A 27936-nucleotide genomic window follows, 5' to 3' on the forward strand; every position below is an offset into this window, starting at 1 on the left:
CCCCTCGGCTGGAGGAGAGGGGTGGTGGGGATCCGGCCGGCTTCCTCCCCTTGGGGTGGAAGGGAAGGGGCAACGGTAGAGGGGACCCGCAGTTGCCCGGCTGAGGAAACGGCTCCTCGGGAGGTTCCTGCTGCAGGAAAGGCCCTGCCCCACAGCTGAGCTGGGATCTGTGCCGCTGCCGGATCCGGCACAGCCTCCCTGGGCAGGCGGATGGGACCCCCTGTCCTGTGGGAACTGCTCTGGATTTGTCCCCCATCCCGTGAGGCCCACTGATGTCCCAGTGCTGGTGGGTGTGACTCAAACCCTCCCGGGAACTGGGGTGGTGGGGAAAGGGGAGAAAGAACAGCTGGAGATGCTAACAGTGGTGGGGAGGAGATGGGAAGGAAAACGGGGCAGGGTCCTCCAAGCACCCTGTAAAAGCCTGAAGGATGGGCAGGGAGGATAGATAGGAAAAACAGCCAGGGAGTATGGACAGGGAGGACAGAGGACGGGAAGAGAGAATCACAGAATCACAGAATAACCAGGTTGGAAGAGACCCACCGGATCATCGAGTCCAACCGTTCCTATCAAAATGGATGGATAAGGAGATGCAGGACAGCATCCCTGTCCCCAACCTTCCTCCTGCAGAGACGCAGCGTTGGGCCGGACCTGGGATGCAGAGAAGCAAACCCCACAGACGGCGTCACTCGTTGTTAAATAAACTTTAATAACTTTTGCATGGGAAAGGGTGAAAGGAAAATAAAATTTCTTTTGAGGATTCACAGCAGCAGGCGGGGAGGAGCCTGTCTCTTCTCTCCCCTCTCTTCCTGGAGGCCAAGGTGAAGAGTGAGCTCTCCTCGGCTGGCCGTGGCGCCCATGGTTACCCCAGGGGCTGGCGAGGTCCCTAAAGGCACAAGTGTCACTTTGTCCCCTCTCCACACAGCTGCATCATTCCTCAGAGCAGGCCAGCTTGTGCAAAATACCCACATAAAAAAATACTGGTTTTTTCAGTACCGAACATCCTAAAAAACTAGAGCTTTAATCAGTGTCAGTTATCCACACCCTTGATTGGAAATCCGGATTCTTGCCCCTGGAAAGCTGCTGGGTTTCCACTGGGAGAGGATAAACCAGTTTGGCACCAGAAGGGTGACCGGGAGCATCCCCGAGTCGGTTTGAGTCGGGGGACAGACCTTGCCAGCACTCCTTGCTCAACTCTGGGTGGGCAGGGGTCCCTGTATGGGGCAGGAGCACCCACAACACGTCACCCAGCATCGCTCCCTGTCCCCTGCGGAAGGCGGGATCAGGAGCTGCAGGATCAGCTCCCGAGCAGAGGGGTCTCTTCTCTGCACCTCCCACCGGCCCCTTCCCCTTGGCACTATTCCGGCTGGATGAGAAGCCCAGAGCAGCATCGTGGTCAGTCCCTGGGTGCTACAGGCTTGGCTCCACGCTGGCCTCTGCCTCCAGCTTCCGCTGGTACCTCTGCCGGCGCTCGCAGCGGGGACATGACTTGGCACTGGCTTGGCAGTCCCGGTGGAAGACGGTTTTGCATTCGTTGCACCTGGGAGAAACCAAGAGGGAAAAGAAAATACGCCACCCTGTTGGTAAGATTAGAACAAAGACTCAAATTCTCCCCACCAAACTGTCCTGAGGACACTTCCTTGTCCCGGTTTCCTCCAAGCACTTGCTGAGCAAATAGCCGAGGCCCCAGCGAGAAGCAGCTCCAGCTTGAGATGAACCTTGTGAGCAGGAACTGCTACTCCACCAAGACATCCACCTCCAGCGAGCTCAGAGCAAACACAGCAGCTCGCCCGGAAAGAGAGTTGTAGGCAGCTGCCAGCATGCTGCTGGCGTTTTGCAGATGCAAGAGGGAGGTGTTGAGTGAGGTTTTGCAGTGGTGTGACAGGACAAGAGTGAAGTTTCAAGACTGAGACACCAAACCCTGTGCTACTGCAGGGTGGTGAGAACCCAGCCATCGCTGCTGGGGATGGGATGCAGCTCAGTGCCCAAGCATGGACAATCTGGGGTGCCGCAAGGTACCCCCTGACCCTGATGTGGGACCTGCATGTGGCAGAGACGCTGCCTGGGGACATTGGAGCTGCAGGGAAGATCCTCAAATTGTCTTTGAGCTTGCTGGCTCTAGAGAAGCCTCCCCAGCACTCGCCTGGAACCTCCCTGCTCTGGCTCAGTGCCGCAGCAGGAATGTAAACAGCCAGAAATGATACCTTGTGCAGGGCTGGTGGGGAGGAGACACCCAGCTCCACGAGGGGCGTTCACAACTTACCTAGAGTCAACACAAGAAAAGGCTGCTCTATAGAGGCTGAGCTTACTTTCCACCCCCCCACCCCAGTCGTGAACCCTCACCTCACCAACAGCAGCAAAATGCAGCCCATCTGCATGCCAGCCGATGGCAAAATTGCTTTTTAAATGCCCTCCAGTGCAAATAGATGGTGCACAATTGGTGTGTAAACACGGCTGAATACCTTAACTTCCCAAAGGATGAGCAGAAAAGGGGAGTGGAGAAACACCCAGAAGCACGCCAGAGGCAAGGGACCATGAAATACAGCAGCCTGGGTCAAATCCTGCTCCTGACAGGCCGCTGCAAACCCTGAGCTACCAGGAAAAGGCTTGTACGTGGCTGGATGGGATGGGGGTGCTGCCTGGCGCCGTGTATTCTCCCAGCGGAATACTTCTCCAGGTGTCTCCTCTGGATTAGCAGCAGCGGCGTTAGCTTCTCCTCCCTGAATGCGGGGGGAATTGCAAAGCTGGGGGTGGTTTTGATGCTGCGCGTTTCTGAGCGAGCAGCAGGCGAAAGGCTGCATCTCCTGCCTCCGCCTGCCAGAGCGACTGCCGCAGGAAGCAGCCACCACTGCTGCAAAAAAGAGAACGGCAAGCGCCCGGCTGGGTTTATTGTCTGGAGGCGTTTCAGACGCATCCTGTGGCAAGGGACGGAGGGGACGGTGTGACCCCAGGCGGGCAGAGGGGCAGGAAGCTGGGCTGAGTTTGGTGAGGATGTTGCTCGAGCTGCTTTCCTGCTGCACAACCTCCTCCACCAGGAGGAAAACAAGAGGTCAACAAACTTCAGAGCTCGGCTCTACAAGACATGAGGCCTCCGGCTGGCTGCCAGCACAGCTCAGCTCCACGTGCCTGCTCTTTCCAGAGCCCATACTCTCCTTTTCTAGGGAAAATCAGTTCCCTGGGGATGTTGTCCTCAATAATAAGCATGATGCTGGCCCTGTGGCAAGGAGGAAGAGTGAACAATCCTGCTCAGCCGCCCTGGAAATATTTGCAATCACATCATGCAAAGGGTTCCCAAGGACCGTGGTCCTGTTGGTGTTGGCCTATAGCTTCTGGATGCTGCTGCTCGCTGGTAGGGACCACCAGGCAAAGCAAGACCATGCAGACCACCAGCCTGCTAAACATCCCCACCACGGTTATAACCAACTCCAAGATGACCAGTGATGCTCATCCTGGCTGGAAATGATGGTCAAGCATCCTGAGAAGGTTCAGGTCAGAAGAGAGATCAGACCTCTGCGCTGTGCATCCCATAACCCACTGTTGTGACATCGAGTCCCAACATACAGCCTGGCACCCAAACATAAGTAAGAAAAGGGTGCGCCCTTAACTGTTTGGGGACAATGCCCAGCGAAGTCATGGTTGCCTCGTCCCTGGAGGTGTTCAAGGCCAGGCTGGATGGGACTTGGAGCAACTGGATGCAGAGGGAGGTGTCCCTGCCCATGGCAGAGGCTTGGAACTGGATGGGCTTTGAGGTCCTTTCTAACCCAAACCATTCTTTGATTTATGTTAATAACTACTGTTAATTGTGGCTCAACCTTGTTCTTCATGTTCTCCTCCCTCTCCTTGCCCAGTTTAGGCTAGGACTACCTATGTTAATTCATGGATTAAGTCACACTGTAGAGAAAGCTATTATTTTACATTGCTTTCTTTAGAAAATATGGATGGTGAGGATTTATGCCCCTCCCAACACACCCATCCAATTTCCATGGCTGCTTAGGTGCAGAACACTGAGCAGTAGTTGACCCCAGCATAGGCAAGGACCGTGCCTGTAAAGGATGCGAGCATTGCAGGCAGGAGAAACTCCCCTGATGAGAGTCAGTGTCCCCCCTTGTCCTGCTGAAAGTGTCCCCAGCCTCTCTCCAGCGAACCTCACAGGGCTGCCCCCCACCTATCTCCACATCCATGTCCGCATATCCTTCCCCATCATCTTGGTTGTAGAAGAGTGTATGCTTTCCCTTCCCTCCTGCAACCCCTGGGAAGGGGCTGGGTGGAATTTGAAGGGGAGATGTGTCAGCCAGGTGAACACCTTCAATCTCCTCCTCCTGCCCCAGCCCCTCTGCTGCCCTGGGAGCCAGCATGCAGGGAGGCTTTTGTCAGCTGACAGCAAAGGTGCTGGGTAGCTCTGCATGTTCAATCTACAAAGCCGCCTTGCTTGGTGGCATCTTGGCTCTGCAAGGATGGTTCTCACCTGCCCCAAACAGCCCAGGCTTGGTTCAGATCACCTTGGAGCTGATGGGTACCACAAGGACATGGGTACCACAAGGACATGGGTACCATGAGGATGCACAGCCAGCTCAGAGCTACTTCCAGGCCACCTTGGGGCTACACGTCTAGAAAGCTGTGCTCTGAGTCCCCAGGAGGGACCCAGGGATGGTCCAAGCTCCTGGAAAAATCCAGGCCATAGGCTTGGGTGACCTCGCAGCAGTAGGATGGGATGGAGATGTTGCTCACCTGGTGGTAGTGTCAAACTCGAAGGGAAAAATGATCTCACTGCTGTTGCAGATCTGGCAGATGAAGCCACGCTGGGTGCACAGGTCGCAGTTGTAGACGTGATGGGAAGCAAACTGGATCAGAGACTGCAGGAAGGTCTCAAAGATGCCATCTGCTATCTGTGGACAGAGATATGTCAGGCACTCAAGGAGCCCATTTGCTGTTGGGTTTGCGCTGGGCAAAATCCATGTTACATCCAGTCTTTGTGCTGCAACATGAAGACAAAGCTGTCCCTCCACAAAGCCACTCCACACCCCATGTGCCTGGGTCGCAATGGGATCCCAGATCCACCCCCATCCTGCTAGGATGGGGGTCCAGGCTTTAGAATCAGTGCAAAATCCAACCACCCATCACCTGCAACCTGATTTGCAATAGATACCAGTTAGTATGGAGATGTGCTAGCAACAATGCTGGCTTAAACAGAGGTGAAACAACTTATCTCACCTGATTTCCATTGATCTTTGAGGATACAGGCTTGTGCCAATTATGGCAAATTAAAATAAAGGGAATTATGTGCCTTTAAGGTGATGCCCAAGCTCGCAGAGTGTATGTGATGGATGAGAGCAAGGCAAAAGGAAAACAAAGCTTTTTGAAACCCTCTGAAGAAGTGCCACGCTTGACATGGTGCCTCCACAGGCAGAACCTGGGATGTTTCCACCAGCAAAACTCCTGTCACCGTGCAAAAAGCTCTCACCTGCCTCAGATCAGTGATGCTGTACTTGTGGGGACACTCCAAGAGGTAGTGCCTGTGGTCAAGCCTGCAAAGAAGCACAGAGGGGAAGGTGAGATATGGTTTCCCACCACATCCCCAACAGCTCTGGAGCAAGGAGGAGCCTGGATGATGCAGACTCTTGAAAAAAAACACTGCAAGCTTGATTTTCACATTGTGCCCCACATCCCAAATCCTGCCAGTGGAAATAGTGTGAGAGAATTTTAAAGGGGGAAGGAAAAGTAATCTCATCTATTTTCTCAGGTGTTTCCTGTCCAGCCAGAAGCTCCTCAGTAAGGAAGGCGTTTCCTGAGTCACATCTCAATGCGCCGACACAGTCAATAGATGGGTAATTCCTTAACGGAGATGACATGCAGCTAAACCCCAGCCCACGCCTTAGCAGCACCACTCCCTTCTCCAACAGCAAGTGACTGGGAAGACCAGGAGACCACTGGAGTGCAAAGAGGGGGACACAGGGGTAACATCACCCAGAGAGGGACCTCACCGCTTGCTCAGCTCCTTCAGGGCCCCGCTGCGGCACATGATGAGATAATCTCCCAGCAGCTTCAGCTGTTCCCTGCTCTGCCGAATCCGTCTCATCCTCTCCACGTGATCATAGAGGCTCTCATTGACCAGCTTCAGGTCGATCAGAGGCTGATTACGGATCTGCGTGAGGAACTTCAAAGCCTGCCGGCAAACCTGGAACAGAAAGAGGCAAGAGATGGGCACCAAGTTGCAGCCCAGGAGGCTCGGAGAGGTGTAGAGTGGACATGTCCACCACTGCTCATGGTAGGAACTGGTAGGAACGTCTGAAGATGGACGTCCAGGAAGTACAGGCAGATGCTCCCTGCACCAACTGAACCCAGACTTACCCCTCGTTTTGCGACATCCCAGTTGTGGATGAGGCGCGAGGGAATCACTGTCTCCTCATCCCGGTGGCAGCTGTCGCAGTAATAGAGACCAGAGAAGGCACAGAGCTTGGGCTTCGTGAAGGAGAAACCGATTTGCCTGGAGCAGCCTGTGGGAAGCAGAAAGGTGGTGATAAGATGGGACTCCAGGAGCTGTTCCCATCACTGTCAGGACCTGGGGAGAAACTTCATGGATGGGGGGAAATGGGGAAAGAAAGGTTTTGGAAGAGTTGGAGATCAGCTAAAGCACACACAGGATGGTGAGAGGTCCTCAGCCCTTCCCTACAGGTGAGGGGCCATGATTTAAGACCAAAGATCCAAAGGAGTCAGGACTGTCCCTAAAAACACTTTCATCCATTGAGTGGTTCAATTGTTTTGTTGGGTTTTTCTTGGGAAAAGTGAATTCTGGAAATATCCCAATGATTTAAGGCTGAAAGAGGGAAGATTGAGATGGGATCTTAGGAAGAAATGTTTTCCTCTGAAGGCCCTGGCCCAGTTTGCCCAGAGAGGCTGTGGCTGCCCCCTCCCTGGGGGTGTTCAAGGCCAGGTTGGACGGGGCTTGGAGAAACGGATCCAGTGGGAGGTGTCCCTGCCCATAGCAGTGGGGTGGGACTGGATGGGCTTCAAGGTTCCTTCCTATTCAAACCATACAATGATTCTATGATTTATGGAAGAACCTAAATCCCACCTGCCTACCTCAACACCTCCACCAGTAAATCTGCCCCATTTTGTCTTCACTCAGCTCTTCTCATTCCTGCTGCTACCACAGGGCACCAAATCCACGCCTGCAAGAGGTGAGGCTGGGATGGATTAAGCCACAAAAACTTTCTATTATAGCAGTAAGGAAACCCCTTACATCTACCCTTGGGAGGTGGGTGGAAGTGGGGCAGGCAGTACCCTCGGAAAACCGACACATAGACACTGGTAATTTGTCTTTTTGGCTCGCAGCTTCCACCTGGAAGCTGCACAACACAGACTGGAGAGGAAGATAGAACCCTAATATAATAAAAAGGAAAACACATATTGATATAAAAAAGAGATTAAAAGCACAGAAAACAAACCTGCTGGAGGTTACAAGAAACATAATTGAAGTGGAAGAGAAATCTGAAGTTTAATTAACTTAAACAAGGTAAAAAGCAAATTACAGCTCCCGTGAAGGTCAGTGAGTGTTGTCTCGTGTGATGAGTGGTGTCAGTGGAAGGGTAAATGGATGCTTTGCAAAATCAGCTCGTCACACCCACTGCAATGTTTGCTCCCATGCTGCATTACCGGTAAAACAGCATTTGCCCTTGACCACACTTTCCCTACAGGCTGGGGCACGGAATGACCAGGAGGAGAAGCCTGGGCCTCCTGGTTCATCTAAAGCAGCTGTCAAGCCAAGAGCCACCACCATCTATACTATAAGCATCTTAAACTGAAGCCCAGCTGGAGCTGGCATTGGGATTCAGTGTCATGGGACTCATCATGAGCACACAGACCATCAATGGGCCACTGCTTTGGGATGGAGACCCAAGGGCCTTTGGGTGAGGAAAACAGCAGTTGGCCTCCTCAGAGCTTTTCTTTAGTCTGATGTCACCCCATTAACCTGAACAAATGCAACATCATCCTCCAAGATGGAGCTGGGTTTTTGGACCATGAAGATGATCTGAGGGCTGGAGCACCTCTGCTATGAGGACAGGCTGAAAGAGCTGCGGTTGTTCAGCCTGGAGAAGAGAAGGCTCCAGGGAGACCTTATAGGGACCTTCTAGCACCTGAAAGGGGCCTACAAGAAAGCTGGGGCCATGGAATGGCCAAGGAATGACAGGACGAAGGGGAATGGCTTTGAATTGGAAGGGGGAAGATTTAGATTAGATGTTAGGAAGAAATTCTTCATGATGACAGTGGTGAAGCACTTGCCCAGGTTGCCCAGAGAAGTGGTGACTGCTCCATCATCAAGGCCAGGCTGGATGGGGCTTTAAGCAGCCTGATCGAGTGGAGGTGCCTATGGCAGTGGGTGGGCTTTAGGGTCCCTTCCAACCCAAACCATTCCGTGATCCCATGAATGTGTACCTGCACAGATGTAGCTCTGCGAGTCCAGGCCCTTCTCCACAGGGATGGCCACCAGATATTGCAACAAGAAGCCATTCTCCTTCACAATGTTCTTCAGGACAACCTGGGAGTGCCCATCCAAGCTGCCACCCAGCGTCAGTGCCTCCTCAGCACTCTCTAAGTAGGACATGAGCACCTCTCGGACCAGCTCCCTCCACGAGGCCGCTTCATCTGCATTCTCAGCCTGCAGCTTCAGGACAGCTTTGGAGGTGATCACCTTGAAAAACGCAGGTCCCCCAAGGCTTGTGTCTGGAAGGATGTCCTGGATGGTCTCAATACCATAACTGTTGCTTAAAATTTTGTCATTGTTCCGGACTTTAAAGCACTTTAAAGTTTCTAGAGACAGGGAAAAAATAAAAGGGACCCAGGTTTTGTCCATGTCCATGTACAAAACAGCCTCTTTGATGGCATCCAGCTCCGGTTCGTGAGCTAGAGTCCAGTCAAAGCTGTTCCCAGGCATATCATTGTACTGGAGAAGAGCAGAGGAGTCACTCTGGATGGGCTGGCCTTCACCACCACCTTCTGGATACTCCAGTGTCTCCCACTCCTCCTCCTCCTCCAGCTGAGGCCGGCACTTGTGCAGCGCTTCGCGGATCCTGTCCAACCAGTCCTCGGCCTCATCTCGAGAAGGAGCTCGTAGGTAAAGCTTTTTCCCCAGGAAAACCAGCTCGAAACGGCCATCTGAGTGTGTCAGTGCCAGCGACTCGCAGCGCAGCAGGGAATAACTCTCGACGCAAATGCGGTCCTCGTGGTCCAGGAAGAGTCGGAGCTCCAGTGGAGACAGCTCACAGGAAAACTCCTTCCATATCCCCATGACTCCTCTCCGCTCTAGGGTGCCCAGCTTCAGGAGCCCTCGGAAAGGGTTGGAAAGACCTAGGGTAAAGTAGATATCTTAGTTTAACTGAAAACAGAGGGATCGGGACAGGCTGGATCCATGGGCTGAGACCTATGGGATGAGGTTCAACAAGGCCATGTGCTGGGTCCTGCACTTGGGGCACAACAACCCCGTGCAGCTCCAGGCACGAGGAAGAGTGGCTGGAAATCTGCCCGGTGGAAAAGGACTTGGGGGTGTTGGTTGACAGTGGCTGAACATGAGCCAGCAGTGGCCCAGGTGGCCAAGAAGGTCAATGGCATCTTGGATATCAGAAACACTGTGGCCAGCAAGAGCAGGGAAGTGAATGTGCTCGGTGCTGGTGAGGTCACACCTCGAATCCTGGGTTCAGTTTTGGACCCATCACTGTAAGAGGACATTGAGGGGCTGGAGTGTGTCTGGAGAAGGGGAATGGAGCTGGAGAAAAAGGGTTATGAGAAGCAGCTGAGGGACCTGGGGTTGTTTAGCCTGGAGAAGAGGAGGCTGAGGAGAGATCTCATCGCTCGCTGCAGCTCCTGGAAAGGAGGTTGTGGTGAGGTGGGTGCTGGGCTCTACTCCCAAGTAACAAGGGATGGGAGGAGAGGAAACAGCCTCAAACTGCACCAGGGCAGGTTTAGGTTGGAGATCAGGAAATTTTTCTCCATGGAAAGGGTTCTCAGTCCCTGGCAGAGGCTGCCCAGGGAGGTGGTAGAGACCTCATCCCTGAAGGTTTCTAAGAGACAGACAGAAGAGGTGCTCAGGTTTGGTTTACCAGTGGACAGATATGGTTGAACCTGATGGTCTCAAAGGTCCTTTCCAACCGAACAACTGCATGATTCTATGAAAAATGGGAAGCTGGTGGAGAGAGAAATGCCAATGGGCAGCTCAAACTGATCAGAGGCACCACACCTTTGAGAGCCAGACCTGGTAGGGTGGGTCAGGAGTTTCCAGGACCTTGGTCTCCACAATCTGTCTGCATGCATTTGGGTTTTGAGGCTGAGGAGTGGGACCACATAAAGGAAATGTGTCCCACAAAGTGGACAAAGAGACAGAGACACTCATCTCCTCCTAAAACGCTTCCCTCCGTGGGCTCAGCAACATCAAGGGAAGCTGCTCCACTGCCTCCTGGAGCTACCAGTACTGCTGTCAACTCTGCAATGTCAAATGGCTGCCTCCCAATGCACCCACCACCCGAAACACCCCTCCAGACTCTGAGTACTGCCCAGCACAGATGAAAGGAGGAGAGGGGTGCGCAGCACGTACCCATCTGCCTGCGATGCACAACACTGAAGCCCTTTTGCTCATGTTCAGGTGACATTTTGGGATTTCCACTCTCTGTGGATGGCACCGACAACCGTTCCAAGTCCAGAGCGCTAATGAGCCCTGGGGCTGGAGCCCCACCAGCCCCTTCTGGCCCAAAGCCATTGGTGTTGGCCATGCTTTCGCTGTTCTCTCCTGAAGGAGGTCTGTAGAAATCATCTTCTGAGATCCAGCTCTTTCTTTTCTGTTTAAACAGATTAAAAAATATATGTATTATTGAATTGATCAAACCCAGGCACTGTGTCCCTCCAAACACACATGACCCCTCCCACACCCACTGAATTCCATGCGGGGATGCTGGCCATCCCCATGTGTATGGCTCTCCTGCTCCCTCCAAGCAAGGAATGCTCCATGGGACTGTGCTGGCAGCCAGAAGATATTTGGAACATATATAGCTGGGATTCTGAAGTCCAAAAGGTGCAGCAGGACAGCACATTCCTGCAGGAACCACAAGATCTTTGGTTCTGGAAATATTTTCTGATAAAGAAACCAGATCTTCCGTGGAAGGGTATGAGGTCACCTGAAGCAGTGGAACATCAAATCCTGGGTTCAGTTTTGGGCCCTTCACTCCAAGAAGGACACTGAGGTGCATCCAGAGAAGGGAAGCTGGGGAATGGTCTGGAGAATGAGTCTTATGAGGAGGGGCTGAGGGGCCTGGGGTTGTTAAGCCTGAAGAAAACAAGGCTGAGGGGAGATCTTATCACTGTTTACAACTGCCTGAAAGGAGGTTGTGGTTAGGTGGGTGCTGGTCTCTTTTCCTCAAGTGAGGGGTGATAGGACAAGAGGGAACAGCCTCAAGTTGCCCCAGGGCAGGTTCAGATTGGACATTAGAAAGGCTTCTCAGGCACTGGCAGAGACTGCCCAGGGCAGTGGTTGTGTCACCATCTCTGGAAGGGATTGAAAGATGGGTGGATGAAGTGCTTAGGAACACAGTTTAGTAGTGGACAGGTATGGTTGGACTTAATCTTAGAGGCCCTTTCCAACTTAGGGATTTGATGATGCTATCCTTGTTCCAGCAAGAGCAGAGACAGGGCAAGACACAATGATGTCTAGGATTAAAGAGAAATCTAAGGTCTACATGCAGATGCTACAAACACCAGGTCCGACCTATACAGGCAAAAAGTAAAGCAGGAAAGCTGAGGAAACCTTTCTCTGTGTATGCTGGGAGGGGATGAGATACACAAGCAGAAGAAAGCTGTTAAGAAAACAAGGCTGTTAACTTCTCCAGGAGCTTTTCTGGCTACAAGAACAGGATCTGGGACAAGATCTCCAAACAAACAGCAGGAGCAAAACACAACCAAGTGATTTAGTAGTGGACAGGTATGGCTAGACTCGATCTTTTTCAACCAAGCAATTCTATGATTCTGTGAAAAGGGAGCAGCTTCCCTGGACTCAGAGCATCCCTTCCAGGGCTGCATCCCACCAGGACTGCCCTACTCTGCTGTCCAAGAGCCTTTTATTCTGTACAATAAATTAAATGCCAGCAGGAGAGCCATCACCAGAGGACCACAGGTGGCTTGCAGCACAGATCCCACCATACAGACAGGCTCCGCTTACTCCTGGATCAGGAATCCAGGTTGTTCTGTGAGTCATGTGAAAGCAGGGGGGAATTTCCTGTTGACACCATATGTTATACATAGATTAGGTCAAACTGGCCAGGGCGACGAGGAAGCAGCGGAAATGGGATAACTGAGAGGGAGCAGAGAGGAGCAGGGACCAAAAAGAGAAACCATTTATAGGGGGTATGAAGAGTTTCCAGGATGGAAACAATGGGAATCAGGACGGAGACGACAGAAACCAGCATGAAAATGATGAGCATTAGGATGGAAATGACAGGACCTAGGATGGAAATGGTGGACTCAGAGAGCCAGGAAGAAAAGGATAGGAGCCAGGATGGAAATTATGGGAATTAGGATGGAAACAATGGGAATTAGGATGAAAATGATGGGACTCAGGATGGAAATTATGGAATCAAGAGAGCCAGGAGGGAAAGGATAGGAGCTAAGAAAGAAATGATGGGAGCCAGCATGGAAACAATGGGAATCAGGACGGAAATGATGGGAGCCAGCATGGAAACAATGGGAATCAGGACGGAAATGATGGGAGCCAGGATGGAAACAATGGGAATCAAGACAGAAAATTTAGTAACAAATTAGATACAGGACAGGGCTGTTTGAAGAGTTTCCTATAAGCAAAAGGAAGTGGATCACCTCCTCGGGGCAGCAGGGGAAATCCGACGCTGTTTCAGCTATCCTAGGCACAAGGGAATGTCTTCCTACTCCAGGAACGTGTGTTGTGTGAATATTTTTCCACAAGAAAACTGCTATTTGTTTCCCATCCAGTCAACCCTTTTTCCTCCTCTGACGTGGACCGTGAAGGAAGAAAAGTCCCCATGAGAAATGCGACTCCTGGGATGTTTTATTGACTTGCACACAGCCTGTGGCCAGATCTGTGCAAGAGCTCATGGTTCTCCAGATATCGTTAACAAAACTGAAACCTTCCTGTGGCAGCTGCTTGTGGCAAAGGACAACTGAGGAGCCAAGAAGGGTTTCAAAAGGTTTGGTGCCTCTTTTAAAAGGGAATATCGACTTGAACCCAGTTTCTCCCAGGGCAGCTGCATGGACACAGCTCCATAGGGTCCCGGAAGGTGTGCATGAAGCATTGCTTACACCCAAAGCTCTAGGGAGATCTTAGAGCAGCTTCCAGTATGAAAGGGGGCTCCAGGAAAAATAGGGGGGGGCTTTTTACAAGGGCTTGGAGTGACAGGATGAGGGACAATGGCTTTAAATTGGAAGGGGAAAGATTTAGATCAGACATTAGGAAGGAACTCTTCATGATGAAGGTGAGGAGGTCCTGGCCCAGGCTGCCCAGTGAAGTGGTGGCTGCCCCATCCCTGGAGGTGTTCAAGGCCAGGCTGGATGGGGCTTGGAGCAGCCTGGTCCAGTGGGAGGTGTCCCTGCCCATGGCAGGTGGTTGGAACTGGATGGGCTCAGAGGTCCCTTCCAAATAAAACCATTTCAAGTTTCTAAGTTGCTGTCAGGAGGCTGGAAGCAGCAGAGAAGATGAGAGTTTGGGGAAAATGGTGCCTATCCAGAAGCTATCACCAGTTTTATTTCCATTTCCCATTTTCCTGCTGGTCAGGAAGCATAAAACCAAGGAGGCTGACATCAAGAGAGTGGTAACACCTACCGGACAACCCAGCAGCGGAGAAAGGAGGTACTCGGCTGTCGGACTACAGACAGTCTGGCTTGCCTTGCTGCTGCCTGTGCTGCCTCTGCCTGTCTCTCCTCTGTTGGGACCACCATGCCGCATGGCTGAAACAACGGCCACGCCGTTGGCTTGTGGTGCTGCATCTCCATCCCCATCACTGGTGGTTGCTGCATCACCTGTTTGAGCAGAATCTGGACTGTTGGTGTCAGGAGGTGCCTCCTGGCAAGTTCTGTGGGATAGTGATGTGGTGTCGGGCGATGTGGATGGGGGGCAGGCAGGATGCCGTGGGGAGCAGCCCAGCACGCTGGGGACCAGCCCCTGCTCCGGGGCATCCAGGCTTCGCTTGGCTTTGCTGAACTCGGACAACACCCTGGAAACAGAAGAATGACCAGTTTGAACACAGCTATGTTAGGCAGAACCTATAAAAAACCCCAGTTATCGCAAATTATAACCACTAAAAAAAGGGCTCAGCATCTCTACACATCTCCTGTGGGCTGGCAGTGCTGTACAGCTGCAAAAAAACCAGTGGCATCAGTGCTGCTAAGAGGAAAATGTGTGATAAGGAAACTGTCACCTCTGGCCTGGAGAGGCGCACGCTCTCCTGGGTGGAAAACTCGTTGGATGGAGGGCCCAGAGAGTGGTGGGAAATGGAGTTAACTCCAGCTGGAGGCCAGTGACAAGTGGTGTCCCCAGGGCTCAGTGCTGGGTCCAGCCCTGTTCAATGCCCTTATCAATGACCTGGATGAAGGCATCGAGGGCACCCTTAGCAAGTTTGCGGATGACACTAAGCTGAGTGGAAGCTGGATCTGCTGGAGGGTAGGGAGGCTCCAAAGGGATCTGAACAGGCTGGACCCGTGGGCTGAGACCAATGGGATGAGGTTTAACAAGGCCAAATGCCGGGTCCTGCACTTGGGGCACAACAACCCTGGGCAGCTCCAGACTAGGAGAAGCCTGGCTGGAAACTGCCTGGAGGAGAAGGACCTGGGGGTGTTGGTTGGCAGCGACTGAACATGAGCCAGCAGTGGCCCAGGTGGCCAAGAAGGCCAATGGCATCTCGGCTTGGATCAGACACAGCGTGGCCAGCAGGTCCAGGGAGGTTCTTCTCCCTCTGGACTTGGCCCTGGTGAGACCGCTCCTCGAATCCTGTGTTCAGTTCTGGGCCCCTCACCACAAGAAGGATGTTGAGGCTCTGGAGCGAGTCCAGAGAAGAGCAACGAAGCTGGTGAGGGGGCTGGAGAACAGGCCTTATGAGGAGCGGCTGAGAAAGCTGGGGGTGTTTAGCCTGGAGAAGAGGAGTCTGAGGGGAGACCTCATTGCTCTCTACAACTGCCTGAAAGGAGGTTGTGGAGAGGAGGGAGCTGGGCTCTTCTCCCAAGGGACAGGGGACAGGACAAGAGGGAATGGCGTCAAGCTCCACCAGGGGAGGTTCAGGCTGAACATCAGAAAGAAATTTTTCGCAGAAAAGGTCACTGGGCACTGGCAGAGGCTACCCACGGAGGTGGTTGAGTCACCACTCCTGGAGGTGGGTGGATGAGGTGCTGAGGGGATAGGAATGGCTGTACTTGATGATCCTGGGTGTCTTTTCCAACCTGGTGATTCTGTGATTTGTGTCCTATGGAGCAGTGGGCCACCCCACTGAAGGCACAGACTCTGCCTGCAAAGGCTGCGTTTCTCAAAACACACCTTAATGGGGTTTAAGTTCCTCCTGATGGGCACCTTGTAAGGGAGGGAGAGTTCTGGGTGCTCCCACAGCCCCACATATGCACGCCTCCTGGACATTCATCCAGTCACAGGCCACGTGCCAAATTTCAAATATTCTTATAATAGTTAACAAGCAATTAACAGTGGAGCCCGGCCAGATGAGATGCTGTTCCCATGACCTTGCTTTGCCACCATCTTGGGTGAATTAAACCAGCCCAAGATTAAAATCCAGGCCAATGCCTTTCCATCATGGGTTTAATCCAATCAAGGCAATTTCTTCCAGCATCATCAGAAGAATCAAAATCCTAGAAGCAGGTAACAACGCCATTAACAATGGGGAAGAACAGGTCACAGCCCTAAACCCTCTTGAAGACCCTTATTGAGAAGATGGTGCCTTTGTCAACCAGCACTCCAAGGCAAAGCTCCTTCAGAGCCAGGTTTCGAAGGTGGCAGGGAAAATATTCACTGATTACTCAGTGCTTATATAACCCACTGGAAATCTTTGTGCTGGGTGTTTGGCAGAAATAAATCATCAAGATGACAAACTAACAACCTCCCTCTTCTAAATTATTTGCCCAAGCTGCAAATTATAACCCTTTCCTGTAACCAGACTCATATTTTTCCCTTCTGCAAAGCCCTGAAGCATCCCTCAGTGTACACCAGGGAGATGTGACATTCCTGAAGCCGGGAAGCAGCACTTTTCTGATGTTTCTAACCTGGTAAAGAGGACAAACACACACTTCAGAGGCCAGAACCTCACTTGCTGTGGCAGAAGTGCACCAGCAAGCCATGCTGACTGTTTCCTTTTACCTTTCAGCCTCTCTCCAGGAGGATAAAAATACCTTGTTTAAGAAAAACAGGGGAGAAAATCTTCCTGTTTATAGCGAGAAAATAATTGAGAGTGCAGGAGAGGGGTAAAAATCCCTTTGAGGAGGAGATCTGGGAAAAGACTCACTCTTGCAGCGACCTGTCCAGGTCCTCGGTAGTGGCCGTTCCCAAGTCGGAGTCACAGGAGAGCGGCTCCTCGCCCCGCTCAGGACTGCGGGCACAGTGAGCGGGGAGGATGCTGTCGGAGCCGAGGCTGGAGGAGAGCTGGGATGAGCTGGTGGTGTTAAGGCTCAATGAGGATGATGTAAGCTTGATTTTGCTGCTGGCTTTGCTGATGGGTAGGACAGAGGGTTGAATCTCGATCTCATCTGACCCCGAGGACTGGGAGATCGAACCCAGTGATGCTTTTCGGTGGGATTCAGATGTTGCGGATGTGAGGGGCTCCAACAACTCCGAAACAGGACACAACCCAGACAAACACAGAGGGGTGATAGTCCACTCGTTCAGAACTGCTGACTTATAGGAGAGCTCGAAAGTTAAGGATGATAAACCTTGCAAGTAGCTAAGGAGAAACTCACACTCTTCAGCATCTAAGAGCAGAGCGGATGCCTGGTAGTATTCCGGCAGCCGGGACCTCTCCCGCAGCAGCAGCTTCAAGTAACACTCCATGAGGCCATCATTCAAAGCCAGCCTCAGCCAGGCTCGGCAGCGGCCGACATCTGTGTTGATAAAGATGAGTTGTTCCAGCTCTGAGACAATATTGCTGGGGAAAGGGAAGAAGAGAATAGGATGTGAGCAGCAGCATTTTCAGTCCATCATGGGGTGCAGGAGGAGCAGATCCTCCCCCAGGAACCGCCCAGCCTGCTCTGCTGCAGGGAGTTTAGGAGTTCAGTCAAAAACGGCTGTGGAAAATCTCTTTCTTCCATGGAAAATGTGGTTTCCCATAGAGAAAAAACAGTTCTTGAATGCCTCAAAGCTAAATGCATTGGTGACAACCCCTGTGGTGCCTTTGGGTGCTACTCCTCTCTTTGGCTGCTACTCTTCTCTTTGGCTGGAGGCATCTCCCACACATCACTTGCACTGGGCTAAGGATGCAGAGAGGGGAATTCCTGCTGTCCCTGCGTGTCAGTTGGACTTGCTTTGGTTGAATACCCCTTGGTGACATGTGTGTGTCTAAATCCTAGCTTCCTATCTAAAATCAGCCAAAACACAGTGAAAACTGCTGCATCAGCCCCAAAACCCCACAGGGCCAGGTTGAGCTCCTCAATCAATCTCAGCTTCCTGACTTCAACCACCCTCCCTCAAAACCCAACAGCGACATTGTTTCCCAATACTCTCTGGTCCCGTCAACACTGTAGAAAACCAGAGCAAAAAAACCCCCACACTGCTACAAAAAACAGAGCAAAAGCTTTGTTAAGTAATTTGTTTTTAATCTGTCTCTCAAGAAAGAACGAAAAAACTTCAAAGGGCACAAAAATATCCCTTGTAGCATGTGAGAGAGTTATTTCCATCTGCTCGTTTATAATTTAAGAGCCAGAGATGGAGTTGGATGAGGGTTTCAAAACTACTTGCACGTGGGCTGTTATTTAGTGTGGGAGGACTCAGTGTAGGGTGTGGTTCAGAACAAACCCAGGAGGCAACAGGAGTCACCCTGATCTCCTCAAAGCTCAGACACCAGGTCAGTGGTGCTCATCCTGGCTGGGACATGGGGAAATGATGGTCAAGCATCCCGAGAAGGTCCAGGTCAGAAGAGAGATCAGACCCCTGCGCTATGCATCCCATAACCCATTGTCGTGACATCGAGTCCCAACATGCAGCCTGGCACCCAAGCATAAATAAGAAAAGGGTGTGCCCTTGACAGTTTGAGGACAGTGCCCAGAGAAGTCATGGCTGCCCCATCCCTGGAGGTGTTCAAGGCCAGGCTCCCAAGGACCCCAGGTCCTGTTGGCATTGGTCTGCAGCTTCTGGATGATACAATCATAGATTCATGGAATTGTTTTGGTTGGAAGAGACTTCAAAGCCCCATCCAACCCGGCCTTGAAACACCTCTATGGAGGGGGAATGGATGCTGCTGCTCATTTGTAGGGACTGTCAGGCAAAGCAAGGCCACACAGCCAGGTAAGATCTCCACCAAGGTCATAACCAACTCCAAGCTGACCATTGCCACATCAAGGTGTGTATCCCTCTCCATCTACAGGGAAGCAGGCTCTTGGGCAGGAACGGTTTGATACTGATTTCCCAAGTGTGTGGGGAGATTGAGCTGAGATCTTAAGAAGAAATGTTTTCCTGTAAGGTGGGGAGACCTTGGCCCAGATTGCCCAGAAAAGTGGTGGCTGCCCCATCCCTGGAGGTGTTCAAGGCCAGGTTGGATGGGGCCTGGAGCAACTGGATCCAGTGGGAGGTGTCCCTGCCCATGGTGGGGGGCAGGTGGAACTAGATGGGATTTAAGGTCACAGAATCGCTAGGCTGGAAAAGACCCCCAGGATCATCGAGTCCAACTATTCCTGTCAACCACTAAACCATGTCCATGAGCAAAACAGGTCCCTTCCAACACAAACCATTCCATGATTCTATGACTGGCAGATGCCTAAATGGCATGTCATGCCTTGCATATGCTGAAAGGGGCCATGCTGGGTGCCCAGCCCTGTATTGCTTGGCATTACAGGGGTTTTGCTGTCCTCCATCCATCTCCCAGCAGCTCCTCCAAGACATCCGGAAAGAGCGCCTCTCCCTCCAGCTGAAGCACATAGGATGGGATTGAGACTGACCCATCAACTGACTCATCTTACTGTACATCATTCCCTGAATTTTCATAGAATCATAGAATCACAGAATGTCCTGAGTTGGAATGGACCCACAAAGATCATCAAGTCCAACTCCTTTCCCTGCACAGGACAACCCCAACATTCACACTGTGGATCTGAGGGTGTTGGCCAAATGTTTCTGGAATATTGTCAGGCTCGGTGCCATGACTGCTTCCCTGGGAGCTGTTCCAGTGCTCCACCACCCTCTGGGTGAAGAAGCTTCTCCTAATGTCCAACTTAACTCGCTGCTGGCACAAGGGGAGGCTTTTGTCCCCAAAAGAGTGGATTAACCTGAGTGCAAACACCTTTGGGCAGAGAGGGGCACTCACCGATGGGTGATGCTCTTCAGCAGCCCCCAGAAGACTGGCTGGGGAAGCGGTCCCCGACCCCCTGCTTTCTTCCCTTTCCCCCCACTCTCTGTCCTTATATGCTTTGCCTTCAGCCCGTGCACGAAGACAGCTTCCAGGGCGCTGCAGAGGGTGTTGGCGTTCCCATCATCACTGGTTACAATGGCATCTGAGGTCACGTACTGCTTCTGCAACGCCTTGATGGCATTCACCAGCTGCTTCTTGATCAGCTGCAAGACAGGAGGCACAGGCTTGCATTATAAAAAAAGAAGTATTTGTAAAGATTTTTGCATAACTGGCTCAAAAATGCAAGGTCTGTGCAGAGCGAGCACCACGCGACTCCTGCTTCATCCATGTGCTTTGTGGCAGCGGTTAGGGAGCACCACAGCTGAACCGGTCAAGCTGGGGATTCATCCTCTTGGCATCACAGCTCATTTGTTTGTGTTTTTTTTAAAGAAAATGAGTAATTTATACAATTTTAACTGGCATTTTGGTGCCTACTGGGTTGGTGATGTTGCCTTAATGGCATGTGGTGCTTCTTCTGCAGAAAAACTGCTTAAGAGGACATGGTAAAAAAAAAAATCGGCTTTTTTTCAGGCACTTGCTTGCGGGAAATAAAGGGAATTAATAACCATGGGTGATAAACGAGAAGCTTGAAGGAGATAATCCATAAAAAGGGCTGCAAAACCACTCATGCAGAGCAGCATGTGATGTAGCAACGAGTCCTGCCAGCAGGAATCAAAGCCATTGATCTCACTTCCAGCAGCTCATCTCTATTGATTAACCCATGGGCACTGCTGGGGATCAGGTCCCCCCAAAAAGACGCTTTTGGAAGGATGGATGGGGTTTAGCCTCTGCCTTCAGAGAGCCTTGGTAGGCTTGGAAATGGAAACATGGGGATTTTACCTTCCAGCAGCTCTATTTCCCTCAATCTCCCACCAGAGTTAAAATCAAGCAAGTTTGGTGAATTTAACAATTTTATGCTGGTGGACAGAATTTTTATCCAATGCAGATGAGCCCAGATGTCTCAATCAACCGTATTTAACATGAAAGTTGCTCCTGCCTAGCAGGCGTTAGGCAAACACTGCAAATTCAGCCAGGATCCTATAGAACAATTCAGATTTGAGCTCTCATGAGACCCAACTTGGACTCCTGTGTCCAGGTCTGGAATCCCCAACATAAGACGCAGATGGAACTATTGGAACAGGTCCAGAGGAGGCTACGGAGATGATTCGAGGGCTGGAGAACCTCTGCTATGAGGGCAAGCTGAGACAGTTGGGGTTGTTCAGCCTGGAGAAGAGAAGGCTCTGGGGAGACGTTAGAGCAGCTTCCAGTACTGAAAAGGGCTACAGGATAGCCGAGGAGGGGCTTTCTACAAGGGCACAGAGGGAAAGGATGAGGGGGAATGGCTTTAAATTGGAAGGGGGAAGATGTAAATTAGACATTGGGAAGAAATCCTTCAAGATGAGGGTGGGGAGACCCTGGCCCAGGTTGCCCAGAGCAGTGGTGGCTCCCCCACCCCTGGAGGTGTTCAAGGCCAGGTTGGATGGGGCTTGGAGCGCTCAAATCGAGTTGGAGGTGTCCCTGCCCATGGCAAGGAGTGGAACCTGATGGGCTTTGAGGTCCCTTCCAAGCCAAACCATTCCATGATTCCACGATCAATCAGGCAGCACTCCAGCGAACATTGCACAGCACCAGCTGCTGCAACTGGGGTGGTGCAGAATTTGAATCAAGCCTGGGTTGGCTGCACAAACCCCAGCTAAATTCCCAGCCCAGGGTATTTTTGCAGCATCTAAATAAGATTCCCAGCAGCTTTACTTCAAGAACAGCCAGGGGAACACACACCTTGTCCCTGCCTGTGTCAGGAGCTGCTTTCCAGCTGCCCCATGGATCTGCTTGCACAAGTAACCTGCCTGCAAGCGGCAGCCGTGGGCAAGCAGGATTAGAGAATGTAAATGATTTTATCTATCATGCATGTAATCATTCTGCTGGGGGATGAATTGAACACCCAGTTTGAACCACTGGGTTTGAACTTGGCTTGTTAAATGTGTTTAGACTCTCATAACTGGGTGAAGAAACCCCAGACATACAGAGAGGAACAATTCCTTCACCCAGGTATGACAGCTGAGCACCTTCCCTGCCCGATGTGGGGCAAAACCCTTGTAGAATCACAGAATGTTTTGGATTGGAAAGGAATTTAAAGCCCATCCAGTTGCAAGCCCTTGCCATGGGCAGGGACACCTCCCACTGGATATGGTTGCTCCAAGCCCCATCCAACCTGGCCTTGAACACCTCCAGGGATGGGGCAGCCACAACTTTTCTGGGCAACCTGAGCCAGGGTCTCCACACCTCACATGAAAACATTTCTTCCTAAGATCTCATCTCAGTCTTCCCTTTCTCAACTGAAAACCATTCCCCCTCATCCTGTCCCTGCACTCCCTGATCAAGAGCCCCTCCCCAGCTTTCCTGTAGCCCCTTTCAGTACTGGAGGCTACTCTAAGGTTTTCCTGGAGCTTTTTCTTCTCCAGGCTGAACAACCCAAACCCTCTCAGCCATAGGAGAGGTGTCCTACCCCTCTGGCAGGGGTATGATTTAACTCATCCCGTTTGCTTTAACCCCTTCACACCAGCCAAACCATCAGGGATCCTCTCTGTTGGAAAGCATGAGCCACCCTTCACCTGTATAAACCATCCCAATGCCAGCAGGCAGCACCAACAAGTCCTACCACATCCCTGCCAGTAACTGGAGTTGCACTGGGAAGTAACTGGAGGTACCTGAGAAGGTTCAGGGTGTCTCACTCACCTGTATGGCTTCCTTGGGGTCATCACTGTGACTCGAATGCATCTCAGTTGCTGCTGCTCCCTGTGCCGGGCGCTGCCTTCACATCTCACCTTTGGGACAAGGAGGAGGAGCACGTCTGAGCACTCATTTGCTTTACACTTCACTCATCTGCCACATCACTGGCAGCTGCCATTGTGCAAGAGCCACGGATCCTGCACTGAGGCATTTTGCAAGTGCTCACAGACAGACTGATGCCAGATTCAAGCTGGGATTAACCTACAACACCATCAAAACATACCACGCTTCCCAAAGACCAGGAAAGTTTCAGGCAAAACAGAGCATGGCCAAGAAACCAGGTAATTAACCCTTGCAAGAGGGAGTAATTAACACTTGCAAGCTGCACACAGGCCACCCTAAACCTGGGTGAGTTGCTGAGCTGGTCGCACCAGCAGTGATGTACACAGGATTAGGGATTGCTTCCCTTCTCTTTCTACATCTCCTGTAATGCCCAAGCACCAACAAGGGCATCAAACCAGGCATTTAGGCGGTGAGCCTGAAGGATGGCACCCAAACCCTACACGAATGACACCCAAGTGGCCCAAACAGAGGGGTGTCACCCCCCCAGCAGACCCTGGGTGAGCTGACAACAGCCTGTCTCTCTGGTCATTGCTGGAGGAGCGAAGCCACTGCCCAACCCAGTGGGACAGATGTGTTTGGAGATGCCTGGGTGCTTGCCATGACGGCACAGAGCTCTCTGGGAAGAAAGGATAGAGGGTGTCCACCAGGTTTCCAGTTACTTCATTCAGTGGCAGCTAAGCCCCAGCATTTCCTTGCTCATGGGGTGGCTGCTCTGCTGCAGCTGCTTTTGGTAAGAGCAGAAAATCAGTGCCTTCATGCTACCGAAAATCCTGGTGACACCAGAGGTGAACAGGCAGTTGCAGCCTCAGTGGGGTCATCTGCAACTGCAGGCTGCCTGCAGGCAACAAGGGACCTTCGACTTCTGACTTTTGGCCTCCTGCCCTGTTCTTCGGAGCTGTCTGCTGAAACCAAGCTGTGCCTTGAGGCTCTGTGAGCAAAGTGTGCGGCTGTCAGCAAAGACGCCCATCGCACGGCTGCATCCCAGCTTAAACACTGGCGCTGGAAAGGGTCTGAGAGCCACTCCAGCACCAGCCACCACCATAAGGCTTTCTAAGGATGCAAGAGATTGGACAAGGAGCTTATTTCCTTGCTGTTCATGTGGAGGACAGAGCCCGGCAGTTGACAGCAGGGTTTGGGCAGCAGACAACAGGCTCCATCCGACATTGATACTTCAAGTTTTATTTCCAAGCCAACACAAAGAACCCAGAGCTTTTCCCCCAGCAGAGCTGATGCCTCAACCGGCACCGTGAGCTATCAGACCAAGGCAGAACCATGGTTTGCAGACCAGCTCTTACATGGCCATGGCAAGCCCTGAAGGCAGCGATGGCCTAAATCCAGAGCAGCCCAAATCTGGTACAGCCTGAATCTGGAGCAGCCCAGACCCAGAACAGGCCAAATCCAGAGCACTGAAGACACAGAGCAGCCTGAAACTGCAACAGCCCAAATCCAGAGCATCCCAGCCCCAGAGCAGCCCAAATCCAGATCATCCCAGCCTCACAGCAGCCTGAATCCAGAGCACTCCAGACCTGGAGCAGCTCGTGCACACACCACACCAGACAGTCCTGCTTGGAGCAGCAGGTCAAGAGCATTTTGGGGACAGATCCTGGATCAATCCTCAGTGTTTCCTAAGTTCACAGACAGTTTCATAGAAAAGGAAACTGTTTTCGCCATGACTTGTCATAAGATTTCCTCTCTTCGGGTTGCAACACAGACATGGGGGAGCACAGTGATTACGGCAACATTAACCTTTGGCTCAGAGGCTCGAGGTGCAGCGGGAGGGTTTGAGGGGAACGATGAGACACCTAAGTGACAGCAGTGGTTGATAAGGACCACATGGAGCCATCCTCACCTCTGCATGGGAGTTTGGGCTCCTTGGGGCTGGGCAGCCTCTGTCCCCCACCCCCTGCCTCCTGCTTATGTCCTGCAACCAAACAACACATCCCCCAACCAAGACAAATTCAATTCAGGGTCCAAAACTGGGTGTGGGAGACACGAGAATGGGAGACGCAAGGGTGGCACTTGCCATGTCCGAAGCGGCAATGTGGATGTTTTGGCTCCAGGATGGCACCTGGTGTCCATGCTCTCAGCGTTGGCCGTCCTAGCTGGTTGCAGCAGAGGGGGTGACAAGGGTGGTTTTCTAAAGACCTCATCCGGATCTCACTAGGGGAGTTATATTCCCCCCAAAACACATGCTCCTTTGCCAGCATCATCTCTCCCAGTGTCGGCAGGAGGTGAGATGCTGAGGAGGACACCCACTGCCTTCCACCACAGGACTCTTCACTCCCACCCCAACCAGTCCAACCAGTTTGTTCCAGCATCATGAATCCACATGGCTTCTGCTGGGACAGCATTTTCCTGAATAATGAGTGCGATGAACCAACTCTGGGGTGGAGCTCACCTAATACCAGCGTTGGGTGAACCACAGAATCAGATCGGCAACCCTGACACTTGGCTAGGTGGCTCTAATAGGAACAGGAGGGCACCAGAGCCCTTCCAGGCAGATCCTGGAAAGCCATGGCTGTTCCTTGTGATCTTGAATGGATAACAATCACTGAATCATCTGGTTAGAAAAGACCTTTGAGATCATCAAGACCAATCATACCCATCCAAGGGATGGGTGTGCAAATGCAGAGAGAAGCAGAGAAACCCCCACATGGTTTTCTAGTACTGAGGCTATGCAGGCAAAGACCAACAGCTCGAGTGAAACAAAGAAAATAAACCAAGTGAGGACTAAAACCAGCCAGGAAGCTGGTGTTCAACCTACCGAGGCAGAGAGTCACCGATGCGAGAGCAGGGCTGTTTTTTTACCAAACTGCTGCAAATCAGCCAAATTCTTCTTGTTGGAAGCAAGCCTTGTGCCAGGAGAAGTTAAGATCCTGTCCCAGGGCTCAGATCGTCCGTCTCCCAAAGACTGTTGCTCTCCAAGTTATAAATAAACAACTCGTGGATGGAAAACAACAGCCCAGGAGGACGGTGCGCACTGGTGACTCAAGGCCTAGACGTGGAGGCAGTCATTTTCCAAGCACGAGTGCTGCCGCAGTTACCCAGTGCCCTGGGGATATGAAGGCTCTGGTGGGGCCAAGGGGACAGCCTTCTCCTCCTCCACAGCTTCTGCTTCCACCCACAGCCCGTGCACACCCCACTGCACTCAAAACACAACCCATCCCAAGGAGAAGCAAAGCCAGCTGTCCCAGGTGGGACACAGGCTGGTGGCAGGATAGAATGCCTTGGAAATAATTTGGCAAGGGTTAGAGCACAGCCCTGGCTTCTGATGGTGGCTGGACCCTCCACAGTCTAACTTCAGCTCCAACTTCTGATGGTGCCTGGATCCAGACTCTTAGGGTCTGACTTCAGCTCTGGTTTCTGATGGTGGCCGGATCCTCAAAGTCTGACTTTGGCTCCAGTTTCTGATAGCGGCTGGACTTTCACAGTCCGACTCTCGCCCCAGGTTCTGATGGTGGCCAGAACCTCATGGTCTGACTTCAGCTCCAGCTTCTGATGGTGGCTGGACCCTCATGGTCCAACTTCAGCTCTTTCCCTGCGTCCAGCCTGGTGCCACGCAGCACCATCACAATTCCTGTTACAGGTACACAGGCACCACATATGGGATGGGGACCAACCCTCCACCCTCTTCCCATGGAAATGTCCTCCTTGCAGGTGACAAACCTGACAGGGGATGGAAATTACTTGCTCCTGCTGAAACCCTCCAGCTTCTGCTCCCATGGCCCTGGGAGCAGCCAGGGAAGGCAAAGTGGCTGCAGGACTCCCAGCACTGCCCTCGACTCTGTTTCTCCAACACTCAAGAAGAACAATTTCTCACAGCCCATTGCCCACTCTGGCACCAGGACATGACACAATGGAGCCAGCAGAGGTGGCTATGAAAGCCCCAGCGTGTTGTGACAAGATGTTACCATGTTTATGCTCCCAATTACTGCATTATTTTGGATCCCAACACTGGAGTTTCCCCAATGGATTGGTCGAACAGGGCAGCTGGTGGGACGAGGTACTGGAATGAAGGAGGGTGACACAAAGCAGGCATTGCATCTCACCTTCTGCTGGACACCAGACCCGGAGCTTGCTTGCAGCCACAGGTTTTAAGGCGGAAAATGGTATTTATGGGGCACGGAACACAGAGAGGGCTGGTCGGGGGCAGCAAAGCCAGGATGGGGTGAGCAGATCAAGCTTTGGGCCCCTCTGTGATGGGGGCAGTGGGGCCTTCCTGGTCACCAGGGTGCGGGGCATCCACACAGTGCCCCTTATGGCCCCCCCCACCCCATCGCCCTGCACCCCCATCTGCCCCTCATCACCCCCCCATGACACCCCACGGCTCTGAGCCCCTGTCTGCCAACCCATCACCCCCTACCCCCTCCCATGACCCCACACTCCCATCTCCCCCCCACTGCCCCCCACCCCCCACCTGCCCTCATCACCTTGTGCCCTCACGTGCCCCCAATCGCCCCACACTCCTCTCTGCTCCCCCACTGACCTGCACCCCCCGTCTGCCCCTCATCGCCCCCAACCCCCCATCCGCCCCCTCACCATCTGCCCCCTCACTGCCTCGCACCCCCCGTCTGCCCCTCATCGCCCCCCACTGCCCCCACCTCCCATTCCATCTGCCCCCCAACACCAACCCCCTCTCCCACCTGCCCCCATCATCGCCTCCACACCTCCTCTTCCCCCCATCATCCCCAAATCCGACACCCCCCCCCCCCACCCCACCCCCGCTCACCGGCTACGCGCGAACCCGGAAGCGCCGGCCCCGCCGGGTGCGCGCACGCGCCGCTCCGGTGACGTCAGCGCGCAGGAGCGGGGGCGGGGCCAGGGGCGCGGGGGGCGGGGCCAGGGGCGCGGGGGGCGGGGCCAGGGGCGCGGGGGGCGGGGCCAGGGGGGCGGGGGGCGGGGCCGAGGGCGGGTGTGTGCGCGCACGGGCGGTCGGGCCCTCGGCTGCCCCCAGGCGCGGGCACGCGCACACGCGGGCGGGCGAGCAGGCGCGTGCACACGTGGGGGAAGCTGGATCTGCTGGAGGGCAGGGAGGCTCCAAAGGGATCTGAACAGGCTGGACCCGTGGGCTGAGTCCAGTGGCATGAGGCTTAACAAGGCCAAATGCCGGGTCCTGCACTTGGGGCACAACAACCCTGAGCAGCTACAGACTAGGAGAAGTCTGGCTGGAAACTGCCTGGAGGAGAGGGACCTGGGGGTGTTGGTTGACAGCGACTGACCATGAGCCAGCAGTGGCCCAGGTGGCCAAGAAGGCCAATGGCATCTTGGCTTGGATCAGACACGGCGTGGCCAGCAGGTCCAGGGAGGTTCTTCTCCCTCTGGACTTGGCCTTGGTGAGACCGCTCCTCGAATCCTGGGTTCAGTTCTGGGCCCCTCGCCACAAGAAGGATGTTGAGGCTCTGGAACGAGTCCAGAGAAGGGCAACAAAGCTGGGGAAGGGGCTGGAGAGCAGGTCTTATGAGGAGCGTCTGAGAGAGCTGGGGGTGTT

At 52.9% G+C, this 27936-nt stretch overlaps 1 protein-coding gene across 4 annotated transcripts; it reads right to left on the reverse strand.

Annotated features, from left to right (window-relative positions):
* Positions 1-686: 686 nt before the first annotated feature.
* On the reverse strand, positions 687-27233 carry PLEKHM1 (pleckstrin homology and RUN domain containing M1). 4 transcript variants are annotated; one of them, XM_069877118.1, is made up of 12 exons: positions 27178-27233; positions 22332-22420; positions 19512-19759; positions 16506-17141; positions 13829-14219; positions 10583-10823; positions 8431-9342; positions 6346-6491; positions 5979-6172; positions 5459-5522; positions 4726-4883; positions 687-1537 (listed from the first exon to the last, which is right to left on the reverse strand). In XM_069877118.1, exons 2-12 carry the CDS (start codon positions 22371-22373, stop codon positions 1408-1410), a joined length of 3162 nt encoding a protein of 1053 aa, XP_069733219.1. In that variant the 5' UTR covers positions 22374-22420; positions 27178-27233; the 3' UTR covers positions 687-1407. The 4 variants fall into 4 exon arrangements, with proteins under 4 accessions (XP_069733219.1, XP_069733220.1, XP_069733217.1 ...); XM_069877119.1 differs by lacking the exon at positions 27178-27233 and adding an exon at positions 26498-26581; XM_069877116.1 differs by lacking the exon at positions 27178-27233 and adding an exon at positions 26115-26326.
* Positions 27234-27936: the final 703 nt, after the last annotated feature.

Source organism: Phaenicophaeus curvirostris, chromosome 26, assembly GCF_032191515.1.
Source record: "Phaenicophaeus curvirostris isolate KB17595 chromosome 26, BPBGC_Pcur_1.0, whole genome shotgun sequence".
Lineage (NCBI taxonomy): Eukaryota > Metazoa > Chordata > Aves > Cuculiformes > Cuculidae > Phaenicophaeus > Phaenicophaeus curvirostris.

Excerpts from the sequence above, each read along its gene's own strand:
- PLEKHM1 (XM_069877118.1), bottom strand. The coding sequence starts at position 22,373 with ATGCATTCGAGTCACAGTGATGACCCCAAGGAAGCCATACAG. Across the intron at positions 17,142-19,511 it reads CTGAAGAGCATCACCCATCG|CAATATTGTCTCAGAGCTGG; the intron begins GTGAGTGCCCCT and ends CCCTTTCCCCAG. Across the intron at positions 10,824-13,828 it reads CTCCGCTGCTGGGTTGTCCG|AAAAGAAAGAGCTGGATCTC; the intron begins GTAGGTGTTACC and ends CTGTTTAAACAG.